Raw genomic sequence first — 23,156 nt, 5'->3', positions numbered from 1 at the left:
TAAAGCACTCCTGGACAAGCCAGATCCAAGCTGTCCCTAGATACCAAAGCTGCTGGAGCCTTGGCTTATAGCTTCACCCAGAACTCTAAGAAACAAACTTCTGCTATTTATAAGTATCTCTGTCTATGGTACTTTGCTATATCAATTTAAATAAAGTAAAATGTGTATCACTGCATATAAATACAGATTTTTATCATATACACATGGCTTCCAACTTGAATCTATAGTATTTAACAGGAAAGATTTAATAAAATGAAACTGACAAAAACCAGGAGGAGATATCTAAAGAGAAGACAAATGTAACTAGAAAGACAGGCCACTTTAATTTTAGTACACACAAGCAACTTCCCTTTGAGTTTTTCTATGAACTAGGAACACTTACATCTTACAAACACAGGACTTAGCTGATTCAACGAGCAGAATGACTAATATTTCTGAACTTTTTAAGTATTACTTCTAAGTCCTGCCCCTAATGAACTTTGTTTTGGTGACAAGTTACCTTCATAGTCAACCTGGCTGCACTTAGAATCACCCAGGAAGTGTACCTCTCGGTGCCTGTGAAGGTGTTTCTGGAGAGATGACTCAGGGGTGAACACCCGCCACCCTGAGTGTGGGCAGCAGCACCCCAGGGGCTGGGGCCCTAAACTGAACCAGAAGAAAGGATAAAGATAAATGCCTAATGGTGTGGTTCATACACATCTGGAACCTAATGGTGTGGTTCAAACACATCTGGAACCTAATGGTGTGGTTCTTACACATCTGGAACCTAATGGTGTGGTTCTTACACATCTGGAACCTAATGGTGTGGTTCATATACATCTGGAACCTAATGATGTGATTCATACACATCTGGAACCTAATGGTGTGGTTCATACACATCTGGAACCTAATGGTGTGGTTCAAACACATTTGGAACCTAATGGTGTGGTTCATACACATCTGGAACCTAATGGTGTGGTTCATACACATCTGGAACCTAATGGTGTGGTTCATACACATCTGGAACCTAATGGTGTGGTTCATATACATCTGGAACCTAATGGTGTGGTTCATACACATCTGGAACCTAATGGTGTGGTTCACATACATCTGGAACGGATTTACTGGAGGATTTAAAGCTGCAACAGTTTTAAGGCTAGCAAAGTTCTAGAATGTCATAAGCAGAGCTTACTGGGCAAGCCTGGTCAAAGTGTGGAAGACTGGAACAACGAAGGGACAACTACTCACCGGCTCTCAGGAGGGCACGTGGTGGGGCATAGAGCTTGGGGAACTGGACTGGAGACCAATCATATTTGCTAAGGAACTGGCAACCGTTGGCTCATATCCTAAAAACCTGAAGGCTGAGTTCAAAAGTAATCGCCTATTTTGTCTAACAGGAAATTTCAGGACAGTGTAAAATGTCCAAGCTGTAGCATGGCTCACATGCGTTCACCTCCATTTGTAGTCAAGAGAACAGGAAGAAAAAAGCATGAACATGGCTGGAGGTGAAGACAGAAGTGGACCAGTTTGGCGAGGATTTGAACCGTGTTAATACTGGGATCAAGATGAGAACTGAGCAAGTGCAGACCAGCTAGCTAGAACTAGTAAGAGAGACCAACAACACTGCTGAGGAAACCCTCAGCCTTTGGCTCACACTGGTCACACTTCAAAATGCAGCAATGCAGACTCATTTGAAAACTCTTACTTGGAGAGTGACTGATTCAAGCGACACCTGGAAGAAAGTCACCTAGGAATAGTGGAACACCTAATTAGGATGGCACTTCCCTGGGTTCAGCTTTGAAGGCACACGGGGGCTGCTGCAGCCTGGGTCAGGTTGTATTTAGAGCTGGCAACACAATTTGGCACAATTTGTCCACATATGCTATGTTTTTAGGCACGCACACGGTACTAGAACTTCAGAGTCATGGAGAGAGAACTGCCAAGGTTCCCTAAGGACACTGAAGCCAGGCAACACATAGTAGAAAAAGGAGGTCCTGCACAGAACTCTGAGTGGGCAGAGCCTCAAGCAGTGGCACTAAAGCCCACGATGCAACACAGATCCCAAAATACCACAGATGGCAACCAGAAGGTGGTCATGTTTACTGAGGAACCTTTGCAAGTACAGGAAGAGCTGGCCCAAGAGAGATGCCATGTGTCCCACAGGTGACACAATGGGAGGGACACTCCAGCCCAGTGGAGCTCAGAGAAAGCCACTGCGAGCCCTCAGATCCTGGGCATGGAGCTTCAAGGTTTTGTGTTCATTTAGGGCTTCTGGTCTTAGGTAGATCTTTCCTGCTATCCTCCCAATTCCTCATTTTGGGAATCGGAGTGTTTACTCTATGCCACAGTATACTTAATTTTACAGGGCCCACAACTAATCGATTGCCTTGACACTCAAAAGAGATTTTGGACTTCTAAAAATGTTGGAACCCTAAGACTATGAAGACTTCTAAGTTGGTCTAATGCATTTGGCATTATGAGGTGGTCATGAGCCTATGCAAAGTGTCCACTTTAGGCTTATGTTTTAAAATTTAGTTTCTAATTAGTGGCATGGTTTTGAGAGGCTGTGGAGCTCTTGGGAGGTGAGCCAGGCTGGAGGAAGCAGACCTGCATGCCTCTGCTGCCAGGCCTTCCGAGTCAGCAGACATCTACTCATGTCGTGTGTCAACACAAACCTCTCCTCTCTCTGAGCTACTTCTCCCATTAGTTAGTTTTCTGTCATTTTGATAAAACACAGTGATCGAGGTAACTTAGAGAAGAACAAGTTTATTCTGGCTTACAATTCCAGATGGCTAAGAGTCCATCAGACAGAAGGCACAGAAGCAGGCACAGTGGCAGGAAGCTGCTAACAGATCACATCTCAACCTCAAACAAGAAGCAGGGAGAGACGTAGAAGGCAAGACTATAAGATTTCAAATCTCAACCCAGTGACATTCTTTCTCCAGCAAGGACACACCTTCTAAATGGCCCCAAACAGTGCCAGCAACTTGGGGACAAAATGTTCAAATACCCAGGCTGTGGGCCACATTCTCATTCAAATCATCACACTTCTTGTCAGGTCCTGGTGACAAGACAGAGCTGTGGTTTCCAACCTTCCCAACGCTGTGACCCTTTAATACAGTTCCTCATATTGTAGTGAGCCCCCCCCCAACCGTAAATTTATTTCATTGGTATTTTATAACTGTAACTTTGCTACTGTTATGAATTGTACATAAATATCTGAGTTTTCCAAATGGTCTTGGGCAACCCCTATAAAAGGGCTGTTTGACTCCCCCAGGGGGTTGTAACCCACAGGTTGAGAACCACTAAGATAGAATTGTGCTCACGGTTTTCTCTTCCAGGATGTGGCAACTGGCATATCAGAGCCATTCAAATATTTCCTAAACAGACTGCTAATCGAGCGAGGCTACAGGAAGTCCTTACAACCTTGAGACTGTACAACACTTGAAGCACAGAACGATAACTCTACCCTGAATGATCACCTCCATGTTAGATAAGAAAACCAGTATACACATTTTATACCACACACACACAGAGCAGATTTCTCTGTCTTTATAGCGGGTCGTATATCACCAGACCCTGAATTTCTAGAATTAGGGCATAACCACCTTTGAGAATCCACCCATCACAGACTGCACTACGTCACAGAACAGAGTCCACAACCAAGAGCGTCATGGAGTCCTGTGTCCCCTACAACTGAAACACTGGCCTCTTTGCAGAAGTGTAGCACTCAAACACACAGGCAAGGCCTGGCATGAATAAAAAATCTTATGAAGATAAATGTCTGACAGAATCTAAAGCTATATGAAAATGAGTACCATCCCTTCAAGAACAAATGAGCGCCGGCCTTTGAGATGGGCCTGAAAGATGGTGCTGCCTCTGACAAGCTGAACAAAGTCTCCATACGCCATGCACTCGTCACAAGGACACTCAGAGAACAGCTACGAATCACTCTTTTCTGACAGCAGTAGGAAAAGCAATGAGGGAAAGAATGGGTCAGCAGGCTCTAACATGACAGACACCATTACCCAGGCATTTCCTAGGCCGCCACCCCATAACTGTAGTGCACAGACAAGAAAGGTATCTGTAAAAGAATAGTGACTTCCGCCACAGATGATGCTGGCAGAAGAAACTAAGTTAAGAACCAAGCTTTGGTTTTTCTTCCCAGCCCTCCTCTCACGAGTCACATATCACTCTCCCTAAACCCTCAGTTTCCCCATCTGTGCAATGTGCAGAGTTAAGTCGAGCTGTCAGTTTTCATACTGTGGGGTTCAAACAGGAAAACAGCAAAGAGAAGGTACAATGTGCACGGCTCGGGCTGTACCCACAGAGGCACAGGGACACTCAAGTCCAACAAGTCCATCATGGTTTCAATAAAATCATGAAACAATCTCGGTTACAACTTTAATCCAATAAATTATAAGTCTGTTATTCCTAGTTAAAGGGAAAAGAAAAAGATAAAGTACTCTTGGTTCTTAGACCAAAGCTAACTAGTCTTTCATTCTGGACACCATCTGAATTGTCCCTCTCTCCCAAGTTGCTCCTTCCCATAGAGCAAAATAATTTGTCTTTTTGAATGAAACTCTAAGCTAAGAAAGTACACATACCACACATGCACATACGCACGCACGGTGGGGGGCAGGGGAGATGTCTGTACACACACACCCACACCAAGTAAATACATAAAGCTACTAATTTTTTTTCTTAGTCTGGACTAAGGGGTTCAACATGGTTAATAAAACTGACTAGATAGGTTAAAAATGTAAAATACACAATAAGTTTTTAAAACAAAGAATTTTAAAAGAAAGAAAACAAAATAGCTTAACTTTTAAAGCATGATTATATACTGGAGTAATAATGTTTTGGGTATCTGTGGCTAAATAAAATGTATTGAAACTTTATTTTTTTAATGCAGCTATTATAAAATTTTACTTTACATACGTGGCTCACATGTATGGGAAAAGGGAGACTTATTTCTTGCCAGAGCTACACCAGAGAAATACTACTGCTTTCTTTGCCATACATACAATATATAAACACTTCAGTCACTAAACTATACCATCATTATCCTCAGGATGGGTTGTGGTCTTTCCATATCTGGCCAAAGGGAGACTGCTACACTACCAGGCTTCTGTTCTCTCACATCCTACCATGTCCTGAGTTCCCAGGAGCAAGGAAGTCCAGACAGGCTCCTCCTTTACCCTACCCATATTCTACACCCCTCTACTAACCACCCGAGACCCTCACAACCCCCGGACTTACTGTAGGGAAGTCATTCCTTTCAGCCACTCCTGTAGAGTAAAATAGCCCATGTTTTGTGCATCCAACTTCCAAGCTAGGACAAGCATAACTACCTGTTAAAATACAGAGATACAGTAACAAATCAGACCTCAGCAATTAGCCAACCTCCTGCAAGAGCTTCTGCCCACAGTGTTCCAGTCACTGAGATATGAAGGGTGGCTTCAAAACAGAGTTAGTTGGGTTTGACAAAAATAATATAATAAAACTAGTGATAAAATTATTTTTATTTTAAAACATTAAAAAATCAGTAGGATTTTTAGATTTAAAGAGGTCAAAATATGATTGCTAAATAAAGGTAAAAGAAATATGATTTATAAATTAGTGGGCTGCTAAGAAGAGTTTCTCTCCCAAAGGGCACACTATACGTTCTTCAGATTACCCATGGTAGATTTTCTCCTAGCTCAGAGGTGTCCTGCAATTCTGATGTGTTAATATCAATTTACTCAGGTAAACCAACCTATAGTTTTGACTGTGTGTTATTATCAAGCTTAGCCTCTATTCAGTCCTGTCACAAAGACTAAAAGTAAACATGAACTCAACATGGAAGGCACCAATGGACATGCTAACAGGGATAGGGAAAGTCCAGGAGGCCTCAGTCCCACACAAAGAACTACAGGCCAGTAAGGAATGCCAGTCAAGACTGCCCAGGGTGGGAGAAACAGTCTGTCCTGGGGAAGAATGTATGCACAACACACACACACACACACACACCAACACACAGAAACACACACACAGGCACACACACACACACACACACACACACACAGGCACACACACCCACCAATTAATGAAAAAAAGGTCATGAATTTTAAAGAGCAAAGAGGAGTATATGGATAAGTTTTGAGGAAAAAAAAGGGAATAGTGTTTGAGTATTTGATACTAATTAGTATCTAGTGTGTAATACATGTAATAGTGTTTTTAAAGTTCTGCATAAAAACATGTTTAATAAGCAGCTAGAGTGAAGGAACATGAATTTATACACATGAACACACATACACACACTTAAACAGGTACAGTGGACACTCACCATCCTTGGGTTAAATCAGTGAGAAAGCTATGTGCTTTTAAGGACCCTCACTCCTTAGTAAATGAAAAGATATTTAATATTGTTGGCCTGATAAAATCAGGAAGCAGGGAGTTAAAATATCTTTGAAGTGTTAGTAGAAGCGGAAAAAGGCTTTACAAACATTGCCCTCAGCCATTGCTTTGCTTGCTTGGCAGGCTGCAGCCTGAGGACTGACAGCACAGTGGAGTTTATAAGCCCACTTCTTACCTCAGGAGATGAAATACCACCACTACCTCTGTGCAGCCTCAGAGCTGAAGCACAGCAGCACAAACTTGGAAACAATCCAATTCTGAATTTAGTCTTTTAGTCCTCCACATAATTTTACATATCAAGACTGTCTCTTCCTACAGAAACAGAGTTCTAAAGGGTTCCTAACTGCCAACAAGGATGCCAGGAATAGCTAGCTGCCTTTTCTCCAGAACTGTTATTGGTGAGGAGCTTTGAGCACTTTCCTTTTCCAGTCAGAATCAAAGCCAGGACATCTCACATGGAGGCAGAGTGAATATATGTTCAGCCCATCCCTCAGACCCTGCAGCCTAACACCTCAACTCCCACTCTCACTGGACCTGCGGCCAGCCCTGCCCCTCTTCCATCTCTCTTCTTTGCCCGCCCATTTCTCTAACCTCTGCCAGCCCAACTCCCTCCCAGCCTTCAGCCAACACCTAGAGAACCCTCATCGTTCCTGCACAGCAGAGGCCACCAGGTGAAACACTGGTGACTCGCTTCTCTCTAAATGTTTAGACCACAGTGAATAATTTACCAAAATATTGGAATGAGAACACCTTGAAATAATTTTTAAAAATTTCAAAACAAAAATCCACATAATAAAACACATTCTAAAGGTACCTTAGAAAATTTAACTCTTCTCTTGGAGAACCTGTGGGGAAGGAGTAGTTAGCAAGGTGCAGAAAAGGCAAAAAGATAAATGAAGACCAAAAGGTGTGAAACCTCAATTTCCAGTTTTCATCAGAAGCACAGTACACACCATGGGCACCAGATGACTTTAAAAGTCTGAACAAAAGGGACAGTCCCTTGAGACCTCCTCCAGACCATAAACTCCCTTAAGATCTGCCATGTATATTATACTGGCAGTTAGAGAAAAACTAACGTGTATCATTTATGAACAGGGCACACATGTAATTTTTTATTTTAGTGTAACATGTGAGAACAAGACAGATGATGCAGAGAACTAAGCAAAAATAATTAAGCATATATAAAATAATTCTAAATTCTGAGGGAAATATTTAGTGCTTTTATACTAAAAGTCAGTCAGTTTTTGAGTTAAGTTCAATTAGACGTGAAAGACCTGAGGAAATTTTATGGTAATTACCACCTACTCAACCCTTCATGAACAATTATTTAAAATCTGGAACTCTTTATTAAGTGGGAATAGCTACTGAGGGGATAAAGACACACAGCACACGGTGACTCGTACCCACTGATCATCTGGCACTGTGGGTACGTGTGTTCACACCCTTCTTATACATCAGAAACAAACACTTAATATACAAGAAACCAACTCAGAAAATGCCCACAGTTACAGCGCAGCTCTTGAAGGGAAGAAACCAGGCCGGGCAGTGGTGGCGAACACCTTCAATCCCAGCACTCGGGAGCAGAGGCAGCTGGATCTCTTAAGTTTAAGGCCAGCCTGGTCTATACAGCAAGTTTCAGGACAGCCAGGGCTACACAGACAAATCCTGTCTCTCACAAAGAAGCGGGGGAGGAGGGAATAGTGAGGGAGAGGGAAAGAAAACATTCCGTTTACCAATCAAACTAGAATTAGAACATGTTTCTTAGCTGGCCTCACACAAACCAACACACAATTGCATCCTGTTTTACTGCTTTACTCGGCAAAAGACAAACAGGCAAGAAAGAAGCACTGTCCACTGTCCCGGAGGCGGACTTACGTTTTCTGGTTCAACACCAATGTCTTCACAGAACTTCTCCATGCCTTCAGGACCCACCGCATCCTCAGCTCCTGTAATGAAACGCAGTATCATGTGCATTCAACCCTGCACACGATCAAATACGCCCGAGAAGAGAAAAGGCCTAACTCACTCCTCTGGGAAGAAATCAAGTACAAATTAGGAAACACTCAATTGAGCCCATTAGGATTAAACTGTTGGGAGTCTGCTCTGGACTCTCCCTGGACTCAGTGTGCTCTCTGACTTTGGGAGTCTGCTCTAGACTCTCCCTGGACTCAGTGTGCTCTCTGACTTTGGGAGTCTGCTCTGGACTCTCCCTGGACTCAGTGTGCTCTCTGACTTTTGCAGAAGGCAGTCACTTCTAGGGACAAGGCTATTCCAAACCACTACTTTTTAAAGGATCTAAAAACTCTGCATCTTACTTGGTAATGCTATCTGTAATAAATACATGCAATCATTTTTAGAGTCATCACAAAGAGCCACTCACTAGTCTCTATAAAATAGGACCTGTAACATGTTTTTATATAGAAAAAATCCGATGCAATCCAACATCTCTAAATTCAAAGTTTTTGAAAAAAATTTCAATATTAAATCCATACTGTTTTTTTCCTTGCAATTATTTCCTAAGTAGGACATAATATATACCGACAGGGCATATAAATTATACTATGTATTTTATATTAGAAATAAAATCTAGAAATGATTTAGAGTAGGTAGGAGATTCTTTACAGGTCATATGATCCGAGTGCTAGCTCATTTGACACTAGAAACTTGAGTTCTGTGGAGTTTGGTCCCCTCCAGCCCTGGAATCAATGTCCAGAATGTATCATGGGACATCTATCATTTTGTTCTCTTTTTATAACCTCTCTCTCTCTCTGTCTCTCTGTCTCTCTCTCTGTCTCTCTCTCTGTCTCTCTCTCTCTCTCTCTCTCTCTCTCTGTGTGTGTGTGTGTGTGTGTGTGTGTGTGTGTGTTTCTCTGTCTGTCTGTCTATGCATCTTCTTGCCTGTTTTCTGAAGCTCAAAGAGAGCTTACAATGCACTTGACCTAGGGTTGTACGTGGTTACTAGCGGCATGAGTGAGTGCCCGAGCTCAGTCCCCAGCAAGCTCAGCACATCTGTCCAGCCAGATTTGACCATCTCCCCAACACCCTGGTTCTACCTGTTCCTTCCCAGAGACTACCTGTATCTCCACTTCAACTCATGCTTGTTCTTTCCTGAAATTTTCTCTTTCCTACACCTATCTTTCCCCTGAAATTCTTGCCAAAATCACCAGAAACTCCTTACCTCTCCAATCTAACGGACAACTTCTATCTGTATTGTATTTGATCTCAAGAGGTTTGACATAGCTCTTTATTCAAGAAACTCCCCTCCCACGGCCTCCAGAAATGTCTTCTCATCTGGTTTTGCTCCTCTTTTAGGTTCTTTGCAGGTTCTTTTGCTCATTAAAATGGATGTGTAACATTAACTGCTAGTCATTAGACCAGCAGGTTCTCAACCTACTGTAGGTCATGACCCCTTCAGTAAACCTCTATCTCCAAAACATTTTAGATTATAATTCATTTCAGTAGCAAAATTAGAGTTATAAAGTAGTGACCGGAGTAATTTTAGGGTTGGAGGGGGGTCACCACAACATGAGGAAGTATATTAAAGGGTCACAGCAGTAGGAAGGGCAAGAACCATTGCTTCAGACTCTCATCCAAAATTTGTAACCACTGAAAGTTTAACTTCCCAGATCTCATCCTGACCAATCTACAGCCTGCGCCTGACTACTCTGGTCCCACATCTGAAACTAGACCAACCTTCTTCCCAAGCCCACTGCTACCTCACTTCACTCTCCAGCAGCACCTCAAGATGACACCTGGCCTGTCTGTGTCAACCCTACATACCTAGAAACAAGCCTGGGAGTCGCTCCCTTCTCCCTCACTAGCCGCCCGATACCAAATGCCCCACCTCCTCAGTGTTACTCATCAGTTCCCCTCCAGTCCAGCCCTGGCTCAGGCCCGTTCCCTGAGACCACTGACTCATCTGAACAAAGCTACTACTAAGAGGTCTTCTCCAAGTACGAATCCCATGCTTGCTTAAATCCTCCAACAGCTCGTTATTACCTAAAGTCTGAGCCCAAGGCTCTAGCACATTAGCTAAGGTTCTCTATGATTTAGCAGTACACACATGTGCGCGCGGGCACACACACACCATCACCACCACCACATGCAGGCACACACGCACACAGAGGTCCCATATATAAGGGCGACAATAATGATCCAAGCCAGTAATCCTAGCACTCAAAGTGGAGTCAAGATCAGGAGCTTAAGGTCAGCTATACAAGCTAGATGGAGGCCATCATGGATTCTGGGAGATTTTTTTTCTCAAAAACCAAAATGGATGGATGGATGGATGGGTAGATGGGTGGAAGGAAGGAAGGAAGCAAGCAAGCTAGCTAGCTAGCTCCAGAAACACCTACTGACCTTTGTGATGTTTGGCGATACATGACAAATGCCAGATGCCAGATGTGCTTTGTGCCTTGACCTGTCCTCTCCTTCCCCTTCTTCCCTGCATAACTCATTCAACCACTGAGAATGAAACCAAGTGATCTCCCCCATTCCCACCTCAAGCCACATTAACCATGTCCGTTCAATGCTGAGGACGGTGTTCCCTGTTCAACACATTGCATTCGAGAGTGCCAGCCGTTTTCCCTTCCCTGACAGCTCAGGAGCAAGACCCATTCATTCTACAACCACAGCACTAAGCTGGCATTACTAAGAGTTTACTCAGCAAGTGAAGCATAATAGGGGAATTCCTGCAGACCTTATTGCAGGTCCAACAAGCCACTCAGTCCAGCAGAATCGATCACCTTCCTATGTTGCTGTTTCATCAATAACATTTATTGAAGAAGAAGTCACTGACTATGCACTGTGGCAGTGATCAGGATACAAAAGGGGCCAGCAGTGCTAAGGCTTGCACCTCATTAAGGGAGAACAACACCAGAGCAGTTTCAATACAAAATGATGACGGAGCCACAGTAAAGCACACAGTGCCGACCTTCCAGGAGCAGCTGCTGCGAAGGCCTGCATCACTTCCTGCCCCACATCAGCACCCGATTCCTGACAATCTCAACAAAGAGAAGCACTTTCCCTATGCTACCATCTTCCCTTTATTTGCAAATGTCCTATTTTTTAAGAACAGATGCTCTGTCTTCCAAAATCAACTGCCATCTCTTTCTTGGGCCTCCCTTCTTACCTGTTACTTTTTTATACTCCTTAATTTTAACTTGACCACTAGAGAAATCAAGTTTAACTTGGGGGAGGCAATGGGACTGTACATTAATATATAGTACAAACATCATTTGGCAGTGAAAATGAAAATATTTAAAAAGCAGATTTACCCTCTAGGTATCCTTCCTAAATAAACCCTTCACAAAAATGTCAATGTATGGAATATATACAAACTGGGATCATGTGATCAGGAAATTCTCTTTGGCTATCCAGAATACCTTAATTTTCCAATATTTATATTGAATTCTTTTTCTTATGCAATAGCACTAGCTAGTAACCTCAAATAACAGCAAATAAGAGCAGTGAGGAGGAACAGGCTATGCCACTCACAACTCAAGTGGGAAGACATTTATGAGTCGATGCTGACGTACCTGCAGCTCTGGCTCAAGGACACAAGATCACGCGTGCATTCCTGAAGGAATTACACATTAATGCATTTACATGAGAAAATATTCAGGTATAAAAGATACAAAGTAAGAAGCTGGAAGCTGCATTTCCCTCTCCTTACTGATTGGGCACGCAGCCCCCTAGGCTTGTTACACTATGTGAATGCAGTTATACAATGGCTGACAATCTTAAAGCTTGCTCACACTTTACCTGTAACTGTGTTTGTCCTTGAGTCTGGCACTCCCTGTGGCTGACTATTCATTCTTGCTAACTGGCGCAGAGGCCAGAAGACTGAAGATTACTAAGGAAAGACCCTTCATTCCCATCTTGCTAAGGTTCGCTTCAAGGAACAAATGCCTTTCTGGTATTTACAGACCTTCTTGTCAATTGTTTTAATTCCTATTCTTCCTGACTTTAAAAACACTTTCATTGAAGCTGACTACTGATCTTACACACCTGCATGTGTGTGTGTGTGTGTGTGTGTGTGTGTGTGTGTGTGTGTGTGTGTATGTGTGCATCTTGCTCTGCTCCTCTGGTACCTGTAATATGACACTACTATTCACATTCATTACAAAAATGATGGTTTTCAACTTATTAGCCTGAAAACCACACTAGAAACTAGAAACAATGTACAGAAAGCCTTTAACCAGAGTTAGCATCTGATGTAGCAGCACATGCTAGGGTACTTGAGAGACAAAGGCAAGTAAATCTCTGTGAGTTCAAAGCCAGCCTGGTCTAGATAGCCAGTTCTAGGACATTCAGAGCTAACAGAGAGAACTGTCTGTGTATTATAAAAGAACATGACTTCAGTATATAGTTTATAATGTTTTACTGTCAAAGTGTATTCTAAAAATAGCAAAATATAGCTTGTTATTTAAAATTAGCTCATCGCCCTATCATATGACACTGCTTTCAATCTAGGTGTCAGCAGACTGCTCACTGAGATTGTGCTGGCTACCATATATGTCAACTTGACACAGGCTAGGGTCATCTGGGAATAAGGAATCTTGAGAAAATGTCCCCATAGGACTAGCCTATAGGCAAGTCTACAGGGTATTTTTATGAATCAATGAAGGGAGGGAGAGAGGGAGGGAAAAAGAGAGGGAGGGAGGGAGGGAGGAAAGGAGGGAGGGAGGGAAGGAGGGAAAGAGGGAAGGGGGAGGTAGGTAGGGAGGGAGGGAGGGAGGGAAAACCTAGCCACTATGATTAACAACTGAACTGCACTTATACCTGCTGGGGAAAGGAAAATCAGTTTTTCCAAAAGACTGACGCTGCGTATAGCAACCACTCCAGGACAGGCCTCATGTTCAGGAGGAGCTGACCAACATATAATGGACTCCACAGGGGTTTGGGTTTTGGTTGGTTGTTTCTTGGTATGCTTTTATTTGGTTACAGTTTGGTGTTTTGTTTAGGGGGTGTGGATTTATTTTTTCTTGGTTTGGGGAGATTTCATTGCTGTGTTGGGTTTTGTTTAGGTGGGCATGGAGGGGAGAGGATCTGGAAAGACTCTGGAGAGGGGAAGAATATGATCAAAATAAATTTAAAATTGTCTTAAATTATAAAAATATAAGAATAATAATAAAATACAATAAGATTAAACAAAAGCTAATATCAGAATTGGACAAACAGAAGGAACTAACATCAGAATTACATAAAACAAACAAAAGGATCTTGATCAAGAGAAGGCACAAGAATCCGAGACTACTCATCTGCTGACTCAGGAATCCCATAGAAACACTACACTGGAAGTCATAAGAGATACACAAAGCATGCGACACAGGCCCATGCAGGCCCTGTGCATGCTGCCCTCATCTCTGAATTCACATGAGCTATGATTGCTTTGTTTTAGAACAGTAGTGTGTGATTTTATCTTGGGTCTCTGGGCTATCTAGTCTTACGTTCTAGTTACACCAAGCAGCAACATGTATGGGTTCCCTCTCAAGGAGTGAGCCTTAAGTTAAAGGCAGATTATAAGAAAAGTCAAAACGCTGAGTGATGCCCCCCTACTTCCCTGCCCCTTAAACAGGGTGCCTAACTAAACAAATCTAACTTTTTCCTGACCCACAAGACCCTCACACTGATGTTCTCATAACAGTACTTGGACATATCACTGGAGCAAGAGGCTCTCCTTGGGTCTCTTTGATGGTTTTTAACATATCTTTCCAAAAGACACTTTCGCATTTTTATGAATACCCACTTTGGCATTTTACACATTTTTATGAATATAAAATACTTTATATATTCTATAAATAAATTTTAGAATATGTTTTATACTATCTTCCAAGTCTATAATCCCACTTTGTTTTGTTTTGTTCCTGGGACTAAAAGACAAATAATACAGAATTTAACTCAAAATAGCCTAAGGGCTTATAGACACAGCCTACATAAATAGCATGGCCTATGTAAGTGAGCACTGTTTAAAAAATAAATAAAAAATTTTAAAACCTGTAAAAACTATCCTGACTTCTTATTGTTATAGACTTTAGAAATTAGAAGGTCTCTGGTAAACTGTTAATATAAAATTGAGTATTTCCATTTTTAAAAAAGACTTGAAACTAAACCTGCCTCTTCCCTGAGCCAACCCTATTTCCAAATTAGAATAAGGAATAAATGAACAACCACAGACACTGGGAGGAAGAAATCCCGGAGAAAAGGGTTTATTAACTGAACATCTGGACTCAGTGACTGAGTTTACACTGGTCTGGAAGTCTGAGAAACTCCATCTTAGCATGTGTTAAACCATGCTGGCCTTGGGCTGCAGGCTCCTCGGAGCAGCAGTAGAACTGGAGCCTCTGGACTAGAGAACCACTCATGTGACCCCGTCTACCCAAGGCCCTACTCTGCCCACTTCACCTCAGGTTAAAAGGCAGGGAGAGTGCTTTTGTCCTCAGCCCAAACCAGCACACTCACTCCCAGGCCACCCTTGTGGAGCCTCACAGCCTTTACCTACAGACACATGCCACAATGCACACCCAAGTCCACGTGCCACTCACAGCCTATGACCAACTGCACAGAAGAAGAGGATAAAATGAGGGAGGGTGTAAGGGACCATGAGGACACAGTTGAACCCACCCCACACACTCTGCACAGATCAGTGTCTATAGCTGCCCAGCAGGGACCCCAAGGAAGCTAAGTAATGTGGCTGGACTTTTAATTACAAAAATGTCAGCTTCTGAAGTCAAAAAAGAGCAAGCAAGATGGCAATTCCATCCTGCCTTCTTTAAAAAAAAAAAAAAAAAAAAAAAAAAGACCTTTTTTTCATCTGCATTTAAAGAAAGACATACACCCAAAAGAAAAGTTATGTTACTATGCCAGGTTTTGTTTAAAATTTCCCTTTGGTAACTTATTTTCATAGGGATAAATGTGACTCAGTATAGGCCACCAAATCTCCTAACTTATTAAGAATGTGGAACAGCTCTTCACCCACTCAGCTGTTCCTGCACCCGTGGAAACTGTCAAGCACTTGTACATCTAATTAAGCATGTCTTCAAAGATCCATGTTCTAGTGAAGCAGGAGAACAGACACACTCCAGCACCATGAAGTGTTTGCACCAATGCCCATGCCCTGACACAAAATCCAGCTGGGACTTCTAGATGTACAGAGGAACTTCCCAAAGATGCTACACGGAGTGAAAACGAAGGGGGCAGGACTGTGTCCTTTCAGCAGCACTGCCTCCACCCCTGCACACACAAACACTCTTCTTCCAGCACATGTCTGCAAAGCCCAGAACCTGGTCCCCGTGGTCAGTCTCTGTGGGGAAAGGGGCAACACTCTCAGTAGAGCAACAGGTCCAGTGAGAGCAAGGGGAAAGGGGAAGCAACTTTTATACTGGAAGTTGGACAAAACAAGTTATGACCAAAGTCCTGCAGAAGTACAGAGAGGGCCGAAAGCTGCTGTAATTCAGGAGCCCCAACCTGGCTCTCACGGGTCGGTCAGCAACTATGGGTAGGAGGTAAAAAGAAGGGTTCCTGTCAGATAGGAAAGTGGAGAAGGCATCCCTGCAGAAGAACAGCATCCTGGAGGCAGCAGGGATTTTCAAGTGGCAGGCAGTGAGATGTCAGGGAGAAGAGCTGCTCCATTCACTTCTAAATAAGACAACCAGAGATACATGGGACTCACTCTGGAACCACTTTTTTGCTGACACAAAAGTGGGTGTGAAGGCTGTTCAAACAGTTGAGACAATTGTGCAAAAGTTCAACACTCAGGTTGAAAAGGCCTAAAATATGGTGAGAAAGACGGAAGGTCATAAAACTTCTAGCCAGATGAGACTCTCCCTCCCCCTCTCAGCACAGGGCACAGACCGCAGGGCCCAACCTCAGGACAATTTAAAGGACACTTTCTGCCTTATGATCTTCCGAAACAGAGACACTAGGTATACGGAGACCCCACCGCACCAGGTCGGAGTCTAGAACAGCAATGTTTACTTTAACTTGGAGGCTTAAACCAAGTCTTTACCCATCATCGGCTCTCTAACTAGGTTTCGTAGCCATGAAGGGTTGCTCCCAAGGACACTTCACCTTTTCAGTTCCTGTCCACAGTTCTCAGTTCTTGGGCTGCTGGCTATAAATAGGGTATTAGTGATTGGCTCCAACTACATCTCTTTCTTCCATTCTGACTCTCTGTCACAAGCCCTGACCCCATCCCAACACACACACACACACATACACATACACACACGCACACATGCACGCACACGCAGCTTTTAAAAGCTTTAGAATTCTGTAATCCAAGATGTCCCTATTTCCCTATGGATCAGTTTTACAGGATACAGGACCTACCTGCATATTCATAAAACCACTCCAGGCACCGCTTACTGGAGAAGGCCTCTTCTTCAGTCTTTATTCTAGTTGACTCGTATTTCCTATACATGCTACAAAGTGAAAAGGCAGCTTTATGTTATTTAAAGACACTGGGTTCAAGAAGCAGATAATTTCACTTTGTCCTAAATCATCCATCTAGTCCACCAGGGCTTAAGTATATTTTAAACACTCTACTTCCTGTATTTTTAAGCATTAGCAGTTTCAAAACTAGTGCAGAAATAACCCACATTTTAATAAAGAATTAAATAGTAAGCACTTAATACAACTATCTTATCAATAATCAATTAGAATTACATAGATTAGTTATTTAATAAACTTTCCTCTGCCTCAAAACCTAAAATTCACTATAGAAAGATTCTAAGTAAAATATGGCAAGAAATTAAGCATTAAAAATGATCCTTAAAAACATGAATTATCCCTATCGCTGTATTAAGTTCTGATTTCTGTGTCATGAGTTAAGCACAGGCATAGGCTAAGGAAGAATTTGTCAGTAATGATGCCAGAAAACCTTACGCAAATAAAGAGAAACAACTACTCATGTCCAATCTTCTAGAACAAAATTAATCCAGGTGCAAGGCTAAAGAAAATGTGTCTCTGGTGGCTCCTGTATTAACATAACCTTTGCTCGTTAAGAGAGAGAACAGATCCTGACTCCTAGTTCCCACTGTAAGCCTGCTAGGCAGCCAGGGCTGGAGACATGAATGACAGGGCAGGGCAGTCCTGCAGCTCAGGAGTCCCTCATCTTGTGATAAGCCTGAGGAGAGCCTCCCACATAGGCAGACAGACAGGAGCAGGGGCTTCAGATTGCAAGCTAGATACAAAACGTGTATATAGTTTAACCTATCACAGATACCCAGATATATTAATATTTATGGGTATAATTTTCATTTATGTAACAATATAAAGATCTTAAATAATTCTCAATGAATTTATATAAACATTATTTGTGAGTGACTGATTACCTGTGTAGATCTTTGACAGAAATGCTGGCATCTACCACCTCTTGAACATTATGCTGAAAAGTATTAAGTTATCAAAACTGCAAACCTCACGTTCTCGTTCTCCTACATAAGGAAGGTATCCCAGCTAGATGCGGAGGATGCTAGCTTAGGGCTCAAAGAGAAAAGAATAAGAGTATTCCTATCTTAGCTCAGAGCCTGTTATTTATCAATAGACTTGTAGTTCTCTGGTATGGCAGCATTAAATTAAGAATTCACTATAAATAAAATTTGCCCAAAACCATACAATGGAAAAATAATGCAGCAGCTAAAAGAAACAAAACATTGGTGCACATTATCACGCAGGTGCGCCTCAAAGACACCATGCTGACTAGAAGACGTGAAACTCAGAAGACCACTTAGACGAGCTGCTCGCCTAGGCTGCCATAAAGTACAGGAGTGACTGACTGGGACAGTGGAAATGTTCCAACACTGACTTGTAATGACAGTCTGTAAACTTAGTTAACTTAAAACCACACTGAATTAGACACTTACAAGGTACTGACTTTAGGGTATCTTAATAAAGTCACTAAAAGGCCAAGAATCAGACTCAAAAACTTCACTTAACTGCCAGTGTTTAAGCTGGCTTTTCCACAGCACAATAATATCATACCAAATTATGCTGAAGAAAAAAATACAGCGTAGATGCCTACATGAGTATGAGAGTTTATCAGTCCCCTGATGCAAAAGTACTTAGCTTTGTGACACTGAAAACCACTGGCCGGAAGACAGCTGGTGATTATCTTAGAAGCCACCCTCTTCTCCTGCATAACATTTTCTCTGAGATATTAACTGTGGCGTTATTTTCATTTTTGCTGTCCGTCTCTGCTCCTCCAATTGAGTTATAACAAACGAAGCATGACAGCAAGGAAGGAAGCAAGCTCACCTAACTCCTCCATTTACAGATGGGAACTGCAGCCCATGGGAGAACGACCCACCCAGCAGGAAAGGGGAAAGACAGAAACATGGGAAAAAGACAACACATCAAGTCTGTTATGTGAAGAAAGACTTACTTATTAAGATCAAAGGCAAAACAATAAAGATACCTAACAAAAACACTAAAAGTATGTTGGCATCACCATGGTTAACATGTAATCTGTCTGGGTGTTACTTAAATAGCCTTGTTTTTCAGTTTTCATTAAATTCTCAGCTCTATGAGAAGAAACTGACTGACTGACAATCCAGGAGGACATTCAAAACAGCTGCTTCCCTCTGGCCCTGTGGCTGCAGCTAGTGAGCCCCTCTCTGAAGGACAGACACCCAGTGCTGACAGACTTTGCCAGCCAGGCTTCAATGGAAATAAACTCATGTTCCACCCAAGTTTCAGAAAATCCAATTGACTAGATGAAACTAATTTCTAATAACTCAAATTGCCTAATTTTTTCTTGAATACAAACCAAGACGTAAAATAAACATCATTAAATAATTACACTTTGAAGAATAACCTACAGAAACAGAGGACTCCAGCCCATCTGCAGGCAACAGTGCCCTTCACTGCACGGGGTGGATCTCACACCTCTGTGACTCTTGCTCTGAGTTGGTGGCCTTTGTACCCTACCTGTCATGCCTGCTTTTTTTGGCAGATAAGTCGTCTCCAGAGGCAGGTCTTCTCTTTTTCCTGGGTGGCATCACTTTGCTAAAGCAGTCCGAAGAACTGCAAGACCGCAGGCTTCCTATGGAACAAATTTGGAGCACACAGAATTGAGGCATGGTACACGCATTACTTCTGAACAGAGTCACCACTAAATAACCAACCCCATGGCCTGCCTGCCCTGGGAAGTGCTTAGACGGTAGCAGTCAGGACCATTAAGAGAAGTGAGTTTCAGCGCCTCTTTTAGGAAAATGGAATGGATAGTCAAGAAACCAACCTTGCCATTACACAAATAAATCCTCCTCATCACCCCTACCAGAGCAGAAGCAGAAGTGAGCGCCACTGTCGAGATGGCACTCAGGGAAATCATGTCTTACATGTCAAAGCTCCTGCAAGACAAACTGTCTGCTGTCACAGACACACTTCACAAGGCTGAGCAGACTAACCAGCAGCCCTGCCTAGAACACACACAAGCACACCAGTCCTAACATGGGCTTCAAGGGATACCGAGCAGGGTGGGCAAGGGTTTGGGAAGTGGGCAGAAGTCTCACATAAACTGCTCCCTGGTCCCGCCACTGGGAATGACTGCCTCCTTCAACTAGGGCACATCTGAGGAAGTGTAACTGTAACTTAGAAAGGATATGAAAATCTGGCAATAGTAACACCACGTTGTTACTATTATAGTAATATCCACGGCCTTACAGGCCCCGTTTTCAACCCGTGCATAGACATACTCAGTCACATTCCTAATGAAAAGGACAATAAAGAAAGAGGCACAGCCGAGAGGAGTAGTCCGGACCCAGGAGAGTGGCGAACCAGGGATTAAATGTGGACTGTCACACTGCAGACTCAGACTGTGATTAGGAGATATTAGATACCCTGTCTGGGTACAAGTACCACTGGACATGGCACTTAATCTCACAAGAACTCCACACACGACAGGCAATGATAATTCTCTACTGAACAGCTCAGAGCAACCACAGCTCAGGCATCTGGCAACTTCCCAAGGTCTCTAAAATGCTTAAAAGGCTGTGGATAGCCATGCTGCAAGCATGCAAGGCTACAGCAATCCGAATTCAAAGTCAGCTTTCCAGCTAACACTGTAGCATGAGCAACTGCTGACCTATCTTAGGCCTCTTGTTCATTCATCATTTGAGGAATGGTAAAGGTGTCTCTCTTGTTCACCCTCTCACAATTATCATGAGGACAAACATCTATTCGGCAAGCATTTGAAGATACACACTGTGTGAGTGTGTGTAGCTGAATGGTAAGGGGACTCAGGCGGTCAGTGGTTCTCACCCACCATCAGCTGCAAGCTCTGTAACTCCTACCCCTAGGAAGTACAGCTATTCAAGAGACCAAAAGGGAAGGTTAACAACCTGGCAGAACACAGGAAAAGGAAGTTAATAACTTCTATGATGTCCCAGTCTGGGGTGGGGGCAGTGGCTCCATGGCCACATGAAGGCTGCTGTGTGCGATGGCTCAAGCCACATTTAGTAGTAAGGAGCTAGGAAGATGGACTGGGCCAGAGCACAGTCAGCTGAGGCATGGCCAGCAAGGCAAGCGTGGTCAGCAGTCAGAGCCGCTACCTACTGAGAGCAGTGATGAGCTGCAACCAAATGCTGGCTCACTCTTAGGCTTGTACCACTCTGCTACGTTTCAGGGTCTCCTAGATGGGCTCAAGTCCTCAGCCCATGCTGGACAGTCCCTGGGCATCAGAGCCTGCTTGCTCCCTCCGCCCAGAACTGATTCCAGCCTAGGCAGATCACTGCCAGCTACCTTATCTGAAGCCTAACTACGTCTGTCCAAGAGTGAAAGGTTCCTCAGAGATACAAAGCTCTCTCTACCTCTCCCAGCAGCAGCTGAGGACAGGAAAAGAGCCAGAGAGGTGTGCCTACCACCCTACACACTCAATTCACCTTCCCTAAAGAGAAGTCTCCAGTTCTCAAACCACACCCCAGCGTGTGCCAAGGTTCAAACCCTGCAGTGACCTAAGCCCCAAAGATGCTGTTATCCCTGATTACCAACCAGTGCCTTGGGTCAGGCCCGCAGAAGGAAAATGTGGGCTACCTAACTGTACAGCCTGAGACAGTGTCCAGAACTGGGCACAGCAGCACATCTGGGGTGAACACAAAACCTATTCACCACAGCAGCACATCTGGGGTGAGCACAGAACCTACTCACCACAGCAACACATTTGTGGTGAACACACAAACATCTTACATCAACCAATTTTCTTACACTGTTTTCTTACTGAGTGTCTTAGTTTGGGTTTCATTGCTGTGAGGAGACACCATGACCATGGCAACTCTTATAAAAGAAAACATTTAATTAGGGCTGGCTTAAAGTTTCATTATCTTCATGGTGGGCAAAATGGCAGCATGCAGGCAACATGATGCTCTCGAAGGAGCTGTGAGTTCTACATCTTGATCTGCAGGCAGCAGAAGGAGACTGAGTGCCATACTGAGCACAGCTTGAGCAAAGGGCCTCAAAGCCCACCCTACGGTGACACACTTCCTCCAAGGCCACACCTCCTTTTTTTTTTTTTTTTTTTTTTTTTTTTTTTTTTTTTTGGTTTTTCGAGACAGGGTTTCTCTGTGTAGTCCTGGCTGTCCTGAACTCACTCTGTAGACCAGGCTGGCCTCGAACTCAGAAATCCACCTGCCTCTGCCTCCCAAGTGCTGGGATTAAAGGCGTGTGCCACCACCGCCCGGCAAGGCCACATCTCCTAATGGTACCATTCCCTATGGGCCAAGCAAATTCCTATTCAAACCACCACACCGAGGCTTTCTTCTTTATGTTTCACAAATCATTTTTTTTCTCATATCTGTATAGACCTTACTCATATCCTCAAGTTTGGTACCTTACTGTATTCAAAAATTTTATCTACTAGCTAGGAGACATGACTTTCATTTAGATCTTTCTGCTCTAAGTATCCGCATAAGTGAGTAACTGTTACTGGCCATTTTTCACAAATACGCCATGACTACTCTCTGATAACCAGTATTCAAGCACGCCCCGGCCCCCTCCTCTGCCCCTCTGCCCCTCTGCCCCTCTCTGCCCCTCTCTGCCCCCCTCTGCCCCCCTCTGCCCCCCTCTGCCCCCCTGCCCCTGCACAGCAAGCCTCGCAAGATGGATGGGAAAAGCACAGACTCATAGAGAATTTTCCAGGCTACAGAGAAAGCTACATTTTGCATGTTTACCATTTACTAACAAGACCTGAGGTCATCCGCATATACAAGTTCTGCCGAACATCTGCCTGCTGCCTCTTCCGCTCCTCCTTTGCTGGCAGATCACAACCACTAGGACTTCCTAAAGTGCATCTTGGACAGGAGCGCTCAATGCCTATTGTGTCAGCCTGAAATCACTCACTCAGGAGGCTAAGGCGGAAAGGATACAAGTTCAACATGGGCTACCAAGGAGAGTTCAAGGCCAATGTGAGTTAAAGATTAAGACACTCTCAAAACAACAACAAAAACACAGGAAAGGGAAAAGGCACATGGTTGTTCGTGGTCTCCTGTTGGTTCACTGGTAATATATACAGTAAATGTAATAATTTATAATAGTAAAATACATTTACTGAGTTCTATAGACAAGTAAGTGAACAAATGTGTTCATACAACCTGCATAAATAGAGCTGTTTAAAATCAGAGCATTCCTAGATACTGAAACGGCTGAGTAGAAAATGCACGGTAATGCACCAGACCTTCCAGTCCACCGCTCCATTCATCAGCCAAGCTGACTTCATCTTTACTGGTAGGTAGAGTGCATGCTTCCTAAAACAACTGAGGTAAGTCTTTTTATAGTTAAAGAAA

At 43.3% G+C, this 23,156-nt stretch overlaps 1 protein-coding gene across 10 annotated transcripts in view; it reads right to left on the bottom strand.

Moving 5' to 3' along the window:
- The window catches only part of Dcun1d4 (defective in cullin neddylation 1 domain containing 4), a 67,797-nt gene that overhangs the window by 21,182 nt on the left and 23,459 nt on the right, over positions 1 to 23,156 (bottom strand). For all 10 annotated transcript variants that reach the window (XM_034508341.2, XM_034508342.2, XM_034508343.2 and 7 more), the window contains 4 exons: positions 19,309 to 19,423; positions 16,711 to 16,802; positions 8,254 to 8,324; positions 5,242 to 5,333 (listed from right to left, as the gene is read on the bottom strand). In XM_034508341.2, coding sequence (XP_034364232.1) covers positions 5,242 to 5,333; positions 8,254 to 8,324; positions 16,711 to 16,802; positions 19,309 to 19,423 — 370 coding nt within the window. The remainder of the gene's footprint in view (positions 1 to 5,241; positions 5,334 to 8,253; positions 8,325 to 16,710; positions 16,803 to 19,308; positions 19,424 to 23,156) is intronic.

The sequence above is a fragment of the Arvicanthis niloticus genome, chromosome 7, assembly GCF_011762505.2.
Source record: "Arvicanthis niloticus isolate mArvNil1 chromosome 7, mArvNil1.pat.X, whole genome shotgun sequence".
NCBI classification, from domain to species: domain Eukaryota; kingdom Metazoa; phylum Chordata; class Mammalia; order Rodentia; family Muridae; genus Arvicanthis; species Arvicanthis niloticus.
The sequence above is the reverse complement of the archived record's forward strand: the minus strand, read 5'-3'. Positions and strand labels throughout refer to the sequence as shown.